At 37.1% G+C, this 12,591-nt stretch overlaps 1 protein-coding gene across 3 annotated transcripts in view; it reads left to right on the top strand.

Moving 5' to 3' along the window:
* Nucleotides 1-12,591, top strand: part of agap3 (ArfGAP with GTPase domain, ankyrin repeat and PH domain 3) — a gene marked incomplete at its 5' end in the record, with an annotated part of 270,237 nt that overhangs the window by 175,328 nt on the left and 82,318 nt on the right. For all 3 annotated transcript variants that reach the window (XM_079806208.1, XM_079806209.1, XM_079806207.1), the window contains 2 exons: nucleotides 2,189-2,344; nucleotides 6,758-6,841. In XM_079806208.1, the coding sequence (XP_079662334.1) occupies nucleotides 2,189-2,344; nucleotides 6,758-6,841 (240 nt within the window). The remainder of the gene's footprint in view (nucleotides 1-2,188; nucleotides 2,345-6,757; nucleotides 6,842-12,591) is intronic.

Below are 12,591 nucleotides of genomic sequence, written 5' to 3'. Positions count from 1 at the left end.
CCAACAAATCAATCAAACATAAACAGGAACAAAACAACGGCAAGAACAGAACTCGGAAGTGGGGTGATACAAACAAGGACTCCGTGACACATACTAAAACAGACAGGGTATATATACACACACAGATCTAACAAGGTGATGGGAAACAGCTGAGTGCAATGAACTGATGAGTGACAAACAGAATGCTGGGAATTGAAGTCAAAATGTGAAAGACACCGTGAGAACGAGGACCTCTAGTGACAACCGAGGGAAACACAACCAGACACTGTGACAACGGTTCACTCTCAAGACCCTTAAAAGGTACTAAAGACGTCGTTACAAAGTCCATCTCACTACAGTGGTTCTAAAATAACTTTATGAATCGGCGAGAATAGTTTTTGTGCGCAAAAAACCCCTAAATAACGACTTATATAGTGATGACCGATTTCAAAACACGGCATCATGAAGCTTCGAAGCGTTATGAATCATTGAGTCGAATCATGATTCGGATCGTGTGTCAAACCGCCAAACTGCTGAAATTTGGCGATTCAAACTGCTGATTCGACTCGCTGATTCATAACGCTTCGAAGCTTCATGATGCCGTGTTTTGAAATCGTCATCACTATATAAGTTGTTATTTAGGGGTTTTTTTGCGCACAAAAACTATTCTCGTTGCTTCATAAAGTTATTTTAGAACCACTGTAGTGAGATGGACTTTGTAACGACGTCTTTAGTACCTTTTAAGGGTCTTGAGAGTGAACCGTGCCATTGAGCCAATGGAGGACTTTCAGAGCCATCAGATTTCAACTAAAATATCTTCATTTGTGTTCTGAAGATGAACGGAGGTCTGACGGGTGTCGAACGACATGAGGGTATGTAATTAATGACAGAATTTTCATTTTTGGGTGAACTAACCCTTTAAGGATATTGTTGTTCTACTATAAAACCAGGGCTGGTCTATTTGGTAGAGATCTGAATGTTTGACACAAATGTTGTTGGTTCGACCTCAATCCTGTCTCACTATCCTTGATCAGTCTGAAATAACAAAATCTTGCCTGCTTCTTTTTAATTTAATGGTATGGCCTGGGCTGCATCCCATTTTGCATACTATACATACTATGTAGTGACCAAAGTTACATAAATTGATTTTTAAAGTGAGCATACATACTTATTGCTTAATGGACTAATATTACCCACAACTCTCTGCAAAGTGCAGTGCATATGTATATGTATAATGCAAGTATGAGAATTAGGATGCAAGAGCCTGTGTTAATAAAAATTTAAATATGTCAAATTTGCTGCATGTCAGCATACAGAAAATCATGCTGATTATATTGTTCAATCTATCTCTCTTGTTTTTTTCAAATTCTCTATCTTTCTATCTGTCTATCTATCTATCTATCTATCTATCTATCTATCTATCTATCTATCTATCTATCTATCTATCTATCTATCTATCTATCTATCTATCTATCTATCTATCTATCTGTCTGTCTGTCTGTCTATCAATCTATGGTTCGTTCTGTCTGTCTGTCTCTCTGTCTATCCATCTTTGGTTCTATCTATCTGTCTATCTGTCTGTCTCTGTCTGTCTGTCTATTGTTCTATCTGTCTGTCTGTCTGTCTGTCTATCTATCTATCTATGGTTCTGTCTGTCTATCTGTCTGTCTATCTATCTATCTATCTATCTATCTATCTATCTATCTATCTATCTATCTATCTATCTATCTATCTATCTATCTATCTATCTATCTATCTATCTATCTATCTATCTATCTATCTATCTATCTATCTATCTATCTATCTATCTATCTATCTGTCTGTCTGTCTGTCTGTCTATCAATCTATGGTTCGTTCTGTCTGTCTGTCTCTCTGTCTATCCATCTTTGGTTCTATCTATCTGTCTATCTGTCTGTCTCTGTCTGTCTGTCTATTGTTCTATCTGTCTGTCTGTCTGTCTATCTATCTATCTATGGTTCTGTCTGTCTATCTGTCTGTCTATCTATCTATCTATCTATCTATCTATCTATCTATCTATCTATCTATCTATCTATCTATCTATCTATCTATCTATCTATCTATCTATCTATCTATCTATCTATCTATCTATCTATCTATCTATCTATCTAACTGTCTGTCTGTCTGTCTGTCTGTCTATCCATCTATCTATCTATCTATCCATCCCTCCCTCCCTCCCTGTTTGTTTCAGGCTGCTAATGGAGGAGGTGCGTTCAGCGATTACTCCTCCTCCGTTCCCTCCACCCCCAGCATAAGCCAGAGGGAGATGCGCATCGAGACAGTGGCCGCCTCCAACACTCCCACGCCCATCCGCAAGCAGTCCAAACGACGCTCCAATATCTTCACAGTAAGTATGAGGCAGCTAATGCAGAGCACCACGCACTCCCACTACTGAGAGTGCTGGACTTCCCCTGACTGCAGATCTCCCAGCAGCCCCTGCTGCTTTCAGACGGCCAGTGAGCAAGAGAGAAGCTGTTTCTAGGTCTGCAGTGAGTGGATCTGCCCTTAGGTACCCTCTCATCACCCCCTTCCCCACAAGCCCAGGGCAGTGGAGGGCAAAGCCAGAGAGAGTAATGCCATCTCTGACCACAAGAGGGAGGTACAGAACTAAGTCTAACCGAATCCCTCCTGCCTCTGCTACCACAGAAGCGCATGACCACATGCTTTTTATAGCTACATATTTCAGTACATGCGGGGAGGCAAGCCTTAAAATAGGAGAGATATTTAGGAAAAGGCAAGACGCTTCAATTTACGCTAATTTTTCCGCCATTTTGATTTTATACACTGTAAATTTCACAGCTGTACACCAAGGGAGCTTAGCTTTTTATCTTCTCTTGATTTGAATACCTCCCCCTCCCCAATACTGATATTTTTCCCTTTGCCCTTCCTAATTTCACTGTGTCAATCAGCAAAATTCCCTAGCAAGCCCCGCCCCCTTCTCTTCTTTAACAGACATTCACCTAGCGTGTCTTTCCGCTGGAGCCAGACAGAGAGAGGCAGAGCCACACACACACTGTACTAGCAACACCACCATCTCCAGTCTAACCAATCAAGATCCACTTTTGTCCATTCAGCCAATCAACCCCCCCTCCCCCTCCCCCATAACCGAATTGAATTTGTCCCCATTTGCCCCAAACTGTCCTCCAATCAAAAGGATCCTGCAAGGTGATTGGCTGCAGCAGTGGCGGCTCTTTTGCTAGCTTCCCCTGTCCTGTTTCTCCCTCCCTCCCTGCTAGGTCGTGTCTAACCCCATCCACGCGAGACACGACGTTCTGCCGGTGCGCGTATCGGAGCCGAAGCACGCCACCTATCCCGTCTGGGTGCCCGAGTGGCAGAGCGAACGGGAGTTTCAACTCATGACCTTCTGAGGAGCCCCGTGAACCAGACTTGCGGTGTGGGCGGGAACAAGGGTGAGGGCGGGGAGGGAGTGTGGGAGGAGCCATACCAAGGAGGGAGGGACCACGCAGCCTCGCGACAACGTTCAGAAGACGGCTGGGAGATCTGGACCGTTCACTAATTTCCCCCTTTCGATGACATCTCTAATCAGTCATCTCATTGCCAATTGGATCTTTTTTTTGCCAAATTTTTGCAAAATGTTCCAAAATAGCATGCGAAAAATGAGGAAAGCCTTTGTTTTTATCTTTGCTAGCTGATCACCGGAATTTTCGGCAGTTTTTTTTTTTTTCAAAGTCATATACATATATTTTATGTTAGATGTTATTTTATTGTTCCAAGTCAAGAGTGGCCTTATAATCATAGTCTTTTTGATCACAGTGAGAGAGTAAATTTGTTACCACTAGTAGACTATAAGATATAACCACATTTTGGACGGTCATCTACTAAGAAAAAGAAAGAAACTATATATATATAGTCTGTGCCAGTAAATCAAGGTAAGACAGAATGAAAAATCTACAAAAAACTAAAATGTTTGCAGGCAGAAACAAATAAATTTGTTCCATACCAAATCAAAAGGAAACATATTTACATTTTAAAGAAAGCCATAAATTAAATATTTTGTTAAATATATTATAAAAATAATTACTTTGTAAAAATTCAAAGACTAAATATTATTGAATAATATAAAAAGAACAGTTTGCCAGTTTACTAATATTACCTATCACCTCTTAATTCATGCCATTCCCTCATTAATATCATTTCATAAGTGTGTGTCTTTGCCACTAGATGTCAGCAGAGGACAGGAAACCAAGCACAGTGCTTCCATGATACTTAAAAACGACAATTTTTCGTCATTGGTCTGATGTGGCATCTGTTTATTTTTCATTCTATGAGAGCACAGGAAGAAGGAAGGGGTTTGTTTGTTTTATTATTTCTCGACACATCATCACTATTTGCCCTGTAAAAAGCATCTGCCATCATCTCCAATGTAGATGTCTTAGCATTTTTTACGATCCATTGCTTTTTTTCACTCTACAACCTTTCTGTCCACGCTCCCCGTGACCAAAGTGTTGAACTGTTTTTGTCGATATTTCCAGATTTGTTCTTCTGTTTCCAACCTATCTTCAACTAAAAGGGCTTTCCAGCTTCTCCTCAATTAGATGAGCCCTTGGTGGTGGTGGTGGTGGTGGTGGTATGACTGCAATGCATTATGGGAGAGGGGGTCCTCCGTGAGGAGGAGCAAACAAGCGCTGCTTTATTCCCCCTAATAGCCCGCATTGCATCGTGGGTATCACCATGGCTTTCTTGGACACATGCCCCTTGGCAGCCATGGTTGAGTTTAAAGGACATTGGTTGGACAGAAAAAGACAGATTTCGAACTTTCGTTACCTGAACACATTGAACTGAATCATAATCAGTCATTTTACTGCTAAATGTTTATCCTGTATACTGAACAATCTCGGACAATAGCCATCGACAACACCCTCGTGACCCCCCAAATTTTATCCCCTCCCCCCTCCCAAAAAAGGATGCTTCGCAATTCAAAAGGACAGAACTTTTGCGGTTATTCCAAACACTAGGAGATTTGCCAAGATATTCTTTGTTTTGTTCTCTTTTTTTCCCTATTTCTTTCTTTTTTTGCCTGTTTTTCTTTTGAGTTCTGTGTCTGTTGGGTTAGTTTAGCTAGTCACACTTCACACCGAGCGCCACAAACGGCGCTTTGCGTCTCCGTTCATCTTTATTAACAAGACTGCGGCTTTTGTAAACCACGTCATATTCGAATGCGATGCTAGTCGAGGTCCCGATGCTGCACGGCCGGCATAGCGACGGAGCCCTCAACAATAAAAAGATGTGAATCCGGGTTCCGGGTGACATAGCTTGCTTGTTCGTGCCGACCGATATGCTGACCACCAACTAACTGTGAAACTAACATGATGTCACATGACGCCCTGAGACATCACATTGCGTTGTGATGCGTTTATAAAGCCGTTCGTTTAGTTGATGCAGGTGCCGCGGCGACCGAACGCGGTTTTGCTCGCTCGGTGTGAAGTCTGAACTCTATGAAGGCCTTCATAAACGTAGAGAAGCGTGACGGAAATGCACCGACTTGTATGAATGTAGTATCTATTTGTGACCCAGAGCCATTATTTTGTTCTTTTTGTTTAATTTCCTTTTTTCTTTCATGACAATGTGGTAAGATGAACTGTTCCATGCGTTGCACACTGTTTCGTTTTTTTTATATCATTCAATAATGGACAAATATAGACTGCCGTATATCTTGTATTGAATTTGATTTCCAATGGTATTCTATAGAAAGTATATTCTATACATATATGAGATATATGAAACAGCGCCTCTTTAGTCAAACTCTCTTGTGGGAACTGCAATGTGTGGCTCTGCCTGTTGACTATTTCCACGTAAACCTGTGACTTGATTTGTATGGTGTCTGTATATATCCAAACGAAAATAAACTGTTGAAAAATACACATCAGCCTAGTTTATTTGAGTAGATGAAACCATATCTCTCTCCATTTGCGAATGAGCGCCTCATCTTGTTTCGTATGAGACCATGATGTTGTCTGTCGGGTATGAGTGAGCAGTCATGTTGCGTTGTGGATGTTTTCTGGTTCATTTTGTGTGACAAAATTCCCTGTTTAACATCTATTCTTTCCTCAATGCCGTTTTCCAGCCGCCTCCTGGAAGCGAAGACGTCTTGCAGATCTGAAATGTATACGTTAATTTCCCTGGTTTTGCTTGATTTGGAAATGTTTGTGAATTTAACCCTAATTCTGCATCTTTTTCCCCCCTCGTCTGACCTGGAAGTGTTTATCAGATGTTTCCACAGGTGGAGGCTGTCGAAAAGATCCAGCGTATTAATTTAATCCTTTCCTCCCTGCTAACCTGTGTTGTTTTTCCTCACATTGGTATATAAAACTGCATTTATTGTTCTTGAATTGTTTGAATCTGTTGCATCTGTGGTTGGTAAAGCCACAGGGAGGCGCCAAAGATTGCAAAAAGAGCTCTTGGGGGGTTTAGTTCTGACTTCCTGTGTTTCGTTATTGGTCGAACTTGATATTTTCCGTTGTCGTTTTGTTTTGTGTGTCTGTCCTGGTCTGTGTAAATATATATCTATATATACTGCACGTTCAATGTGCTGCTGTATGTTTGCACCGTTCTGCTTGCGCGTTTATTTGAGCCTTTTTCTTGCAATTTTATGTTGCCCCCCACGACACACCGACACACACACTTCACTGGCACACACACACGCACTAGAGTTAAGCCACAACTCACACACACCTTCCCCACCTCCATGTATGTTCCCAGTTTGTTCTTAGCACTGACATCTTGTCTTGTTTCTTTGCAGTCACGGAAAGCCAGTGATCAGACAAAGAGCATTGAGAATAAAACTGACAGTATAGGGAGTGGAAGGGCCATACCCATCAAACAGGTATGTCACCTCATTCGTACACTCATTATATGAGGTAAGTACACTGTTATAGGGTGGGATTGTACACCGTAATGTCTTAAGTAGTGTTTCATGTATGTATGAAGTATGTGTGTGTTTTAGCACTAAAAGGGCTATTTTTAAAGACTTAGAAATTGAAATGAACATGATTGTTTTAGGCTTTCTCAGTCAGTTTCTTTGTGCGACCAACAGATGTCAGTATAACACAATGTTAACTAAGTCGACATATTCTATCTATAGTAACCTGTTGGCAGCAATAGTGGCAAACCATGTGCAATTACATATACAATAATCTGGCGAACAATAACTTGCTTTTAGCTCTAAATCAATCGCAACATATAAGAAAATTACACTTAGTCTTTGGTCTGTTCTTACTGTGATGTATTTGAATGTCCATTAACTTACATGTGAAAAAATTTGTCTTTGGATCCGTAAATATCTTTTTAAGGGTGTGTTCACACTTGGCATGTTTGGTTGGAATAAAACGAACCCTGGTGCGATTGCTCTGTTAGTGCGGTTCATTTGAATTAGTGGGAACGCCATCTGACCCCTAGTGCGCACCAAACTGAAAAGATGGGTCTCGATCCGATGTTCGTTAAATACATGCGCAAAATATACGTAATAAAAGCCGTCCAATCAGATTGTGAACATATCCCTATGCCTTTAGGTTCAGTAACTTTAGGTTCGGTGTTAAAATTCCAGTGTGAACACTAAGCGGACCAGGACTAAATGTTGTTTTTTTAAGTCCGGACTGGAATTTTTTTCTTACATAATTATCAGCCTTTTCCAACTCAACTGATAAGAAATTTGAGATTTGGCCACCCTTCAGATTTGCAAATGTGCAATTATTGAGTATCCATTACTTTTTTAATAATTTAATATGATTTAGGAAACTAAACTGGCATTTCATGTTGTTTTATATCATGTATAGGAACTTTTTCCTTGTTACAACATTAGAAACAGGTGTTTTTGATTGTACATGTTTGAACAGAAATTAAATTCTGTTTAGTGAAATCTGACGTCAGAAAGAGCTAATGTGATTCTGAAAGGATTCATCCCGGTAATTAGCGATTGTGCTTTACGGAGTTGCTGTCAAATATTTATTTTTCTTTAGTCGAGTTCATTCATTTGTTCTTTTTTGAGTCTCTGATTCAATTTTCAAATGAACCCTAGCCTTAACCTTTAACCCCTGCTAGAGATTAACATTGTCACATCGAACAGACGTCATTCCCAGGACAAGCATCACATGCAACCTCTGACTTTAAGCAAATCCGGTTGTAGTAGTTTACAAATATAGACATTTCAAAATAGTTTGCACACAGTCATTCCCAAATAAAGTTCTTGAGAAGTAGTTTAGAAAGGCAGTTTAGTAGTAGTTGAAAAACAGATGCAGTAGTTTATAAAAGTAATTTGATAGCAGTATTTTACTAATAGTCATTTCAAAGTAGTTTATAAAAGTAGTTCATAAATAGTTTCCAAATAAAGAAGTTTAGAAGTAGTTTACAAAAGTAGTTTGTAAATAGTTTCCGAATCTCACATTTTCAATGTAGCTTAGAAGTAGTTTACAAAACTAGCGTAGAAATTCTCAGAACAGTAGTTTACAAATAGCCGTTTCAAAGTAATTTACAAAAGTAGTTTAGAAATATTTTCCAAATATAGTCATTTCAAAGTAGTTTACAAAGGTAGTAGTTTGTAGTATTTTTAGAGAGTTTACGAGTAGTATTTTACAAATAAGGTAGTTTAAACAAAATGTTTTACAAACGTAGCTTTGAAATCATTTCCAAATAATAATAGTTTGTAAATAGTTTAGTAACAAACAAAAGTAGTTTACAAATAGTGGTTTACAAATAATGTATTTTCAAAGACTTTTAGACACAACTAACAAACGTAGTGTAGATAAAGTTTACAATTAGTAGTTTACAAAAGTGGACATTTTAGAGTTTCCAAAAAATATTCTACAAATAAGGTAGTTTAAATAAAATGTTTTGCAAAAGTAGTTTAGAAAAATTTTCCAAATAATAATACATAACACACACTTTGAAGATTAGTTTAGAAATAGTTTACAAATAAGGTAGTTTATAAGAAGTTTCGTTAATTTTGTAATTCACGTATAATTCAGTTTTTTTGTTGTGCGCTAAGAACAAATAAATTGAGTGCAAGTACAATTTTCACGAGGCAAGTTTGTAGTAAATTGTAGATCTGAAATTTGATATTAATTTTTACTCAAAGTTTATAAGCAATCAGGTGTATATTATGGATCATAGCATGAACATAATGGGGATGTTGCGTCCCTCTCACAGTTAACATATCACACAACTATATCCTCTCAGTCAACCTCCTTTACTTTATCTCCTTTGTACATCAATTACACTCCGGCTTTAAAGATTACCCCTTTAAGAGCAGTCATTGTAATCTGTTTGTCTGTAGTGGATAGTCACAGAGAGAGTAAAGGAGAGGGGGGACGCTGGCCATGCTGGGATACTTTTCAATGGAGCTGATTGCCCGGCCAGTCAAATGCACAGTCAGGAAGATCAAAGTGCCATGGGAGTATAATTACCTCCCACTGGGCAAATTACACACTGTGGACCCCCCCATCCCTCCCAATCAGTAAAAATGGTAAATAAGGACAACAATAGCAGTGATAGCTCAGGGGTGACACAGGGAGACTGTCAACACAAGGCTTTTGTGTTTAATCCCAGTAAGTTCCTCTTTCTTTCCCCCTCCTCTCCTCCGCTGACCACAGAACTCCGGCCATCATGATGATAGACATGTCTGTTTGAGCTACAGGAAGAGAGGGATTGGTGTATGTGTGTCTGTTGTTGGTTTAGGAGATAGAGGACAGACAGGTGCGTGTGCATTCAATATGGCGTTTGTATATGTTGGCTAATTGGGGCTGTAGCTCGTGGTAAAAAAAATAGTCTAATGTAAATAATCACCTTTTGCATCCGGGTGAATCTTTTTTTGTGTGTGTATTTTTTAGGGGGGTTTGTGTCGTGCGATTTATTCTCATGACAATTAAGACATCACATTTTCTCCTAAATTCTCATCACCATAATTTAAACATTTTTAAATATATACATTTTTATATACACTTAAAAAAATTACTTGTTGAATTTACTTTTTAAAAAAAACTGCGTCAAGTGGTTCCACGCAACTATATTGAGTAATTTTGAACAATTTAGCTATATAAACAAAAGAAATTCAAGTAAAGTAAATACAAACCATTTGAATTTGTCACTGTTGCATAATATTTATGTGCAGTTTACTTAATAATGTTATGTTAAATATATAAAAGTTTATAATGTAAGGTGAACACATTTATTGATTTAATTTACCTTATTGAATTAACTATATGCTCTACAAGTGTAAGTGGGAAACTATTAAATAATAAGCATATTTTTAGAAACAAAATGCAAAAATAACTCATTGGACAAACTCAATTTAATTGAGGGCAGGAATTCTATCCAATAAATATGTTTATATGAGTGCCCTAAACACAGGCACAACTCTTCTGCATAATGGAAACCATAAAATTACAGAAACTCCTCTAAATGTCCAACATAACTGAACATTAAACACTAACATAAACTAACAACATGTTTCCCTTTACTGAAAAACACAAAATAACACTTTAATCCCTAAATTTACTCTCTTAATGCAGTCCCTTGTAAAGCATGCTGGGAACTACAGACCCACTGCCCAGTTTGTTCATTTCACTCAGCAATGTTAAGTTGACCGAACAAACAGTTATTAAGTAAAGCTGACAATACTCATTTTTAGTAGAAAAAACTCAGTAAATTTAAGTTTGTGTAGTTACATGAGTTTTTAAGTAATGTGAACAAGGATGAATTGAGTGCAACTAACAACAGTGAAAGTTTTTTTTAAGTGTACTTTTTTTTATTTTAATTAAGTGAAATGTGCATTAACATAATGCTGCATTGTACATTATTTTATTATATTTTTGTAATTCCCATTATTCACAATGGTTATTTTCTTAGATTTTTTCATATATTATTTTTGTACCATTTTATATAAGATTTACTGTAATGCAAATTATTTATTTACATAAAGTCAATACAACAAACACTACCATGATTTATGAATAATTTATAATATACATTTATTAAGCTGTAAATATATATTTTTTACTTAATTAAATAAATTATGTATAAACGGTAGTAATATACCACCCCCCTTTTAAAACTTTAAATAATACCAAGGTTTTACCATCATCATCTTCAAAAACTTGGTATTGTGCCATGTCCAAGCAAACGTGTTAACCTGGTACTTTTTATTAGTATTACTATACTTATAATGGACATACTCAGAAATATTATCAAATCTAGTAGTTATCAAAGTACATAGAGGTCATTTGCCAAGATCCACAAATCCACCCTGAACATCTTGCTTTATGTTCTTTTTATTGATGCTAGACGTTCATATTTCTCTCCTTTAGCATTGATCTGTTTCAGCACCGTGGGCTGTGATTTCACTGATCATGTTTATGCGTCCATGACTGTTCGAAACAAATGTGACTACTGCGGCGTCCATGTACGTGCACAGAAGCCGTTGCCAGAAGAGGTCACCCGGCTGTCCGTTTAATTTATTTGATTGGCAAACCAATAAGACTTCTGTAGGAACACATGCATTATTGAACGAATAATGAAAGGGCAGTTCAGCTAACAGATGGTTGCTTCTTAAGAAATGACAGTTCCAGCTTAGTGATCATAATATATTGTGAACACCAAATACAAGCAAGAATACAAGTCTGACCAAATCACTCAAGCATGCTTCCTTTACTGCGATTATACAGGATTATGGGCAACACTTTACAATAAGGTTTCATTAGTTAACATTAGATAATGTATTAACTAACATGAGGTAACCATGAGCAATACATTTGTTACTGTTTTTGTTCATCTTTGTTAATGTTATATAAAAATTAAGCTGTTCATTGTTTGTTCATGTTAGTTCACAGTGCATTAACTAATATTAACAAAAACAACTTTTGATTTTAATAACGTATTGTCCAATGTGACCCCACTTTATATTAGGTGGCCTTAACTACTATGTACTTACACCAAAAAGGGTAGGGTTAGGTGTAAGGGAAGTGTCTATAATTACAGTGTAATTATAGATGTAACTACAAAAATTAATTACAGATGTAACTACATGCAGGCAATTTTAAAAATGTAAGTACAATGTAAAAACATGTATGTACACAATAAGTGCATTGTATCAAATGATTAATTAAAATGTTAGCACAAAGTAGTTAAGGCCACCTAATATAAAGTGGGTCTGTAAATGTTGATATTAACATTAACAAGTATGAATAAATGCTGTTCATTATTAGTTCATGTTAACTAATGTAGTTAACTAATGAAACCTTATTGTAAAGTGTTACAAGATTATTCAATCGGTCAAAGCTGGAGAAATGAGTACGTAAATTATAAGATAGCTATGTTTGCATACTTTATTTTTGATATTTCACTTTTATTTTTATGCCTTTGTAAGACTACTGTTTGATCAACATTAATGTAATATAAAATGATATATAACAAGTCAATTTTCTACATTTACGTTTTTCTTTAAATTTCTTTGCTGTTTCAGTTTATTTTATGTTATGCATTTGGCAGACAATTCTTTGATATTTTTATTTGCTTTTTGATATATAATTATATATAACAAGTCAACTTTTGACATTTTATTTCATTTATTTTGCATTTGGCAGA

The sequence above is a fragment of the Gobio gobio genome (genome assembly GCF_949357685.1).
Source record: "Gobio gobio genome assembly, chromosome: 23".
Lineage (NCBI taxonomy): Eukaryota > Metazoa > Chordata > Actinopteri > Cypriniformes > Gobionidae > Gobio > Gobio gobio.
This window is presented reverse-complemented; position numbering and strand designations above follow the sequence as displayed.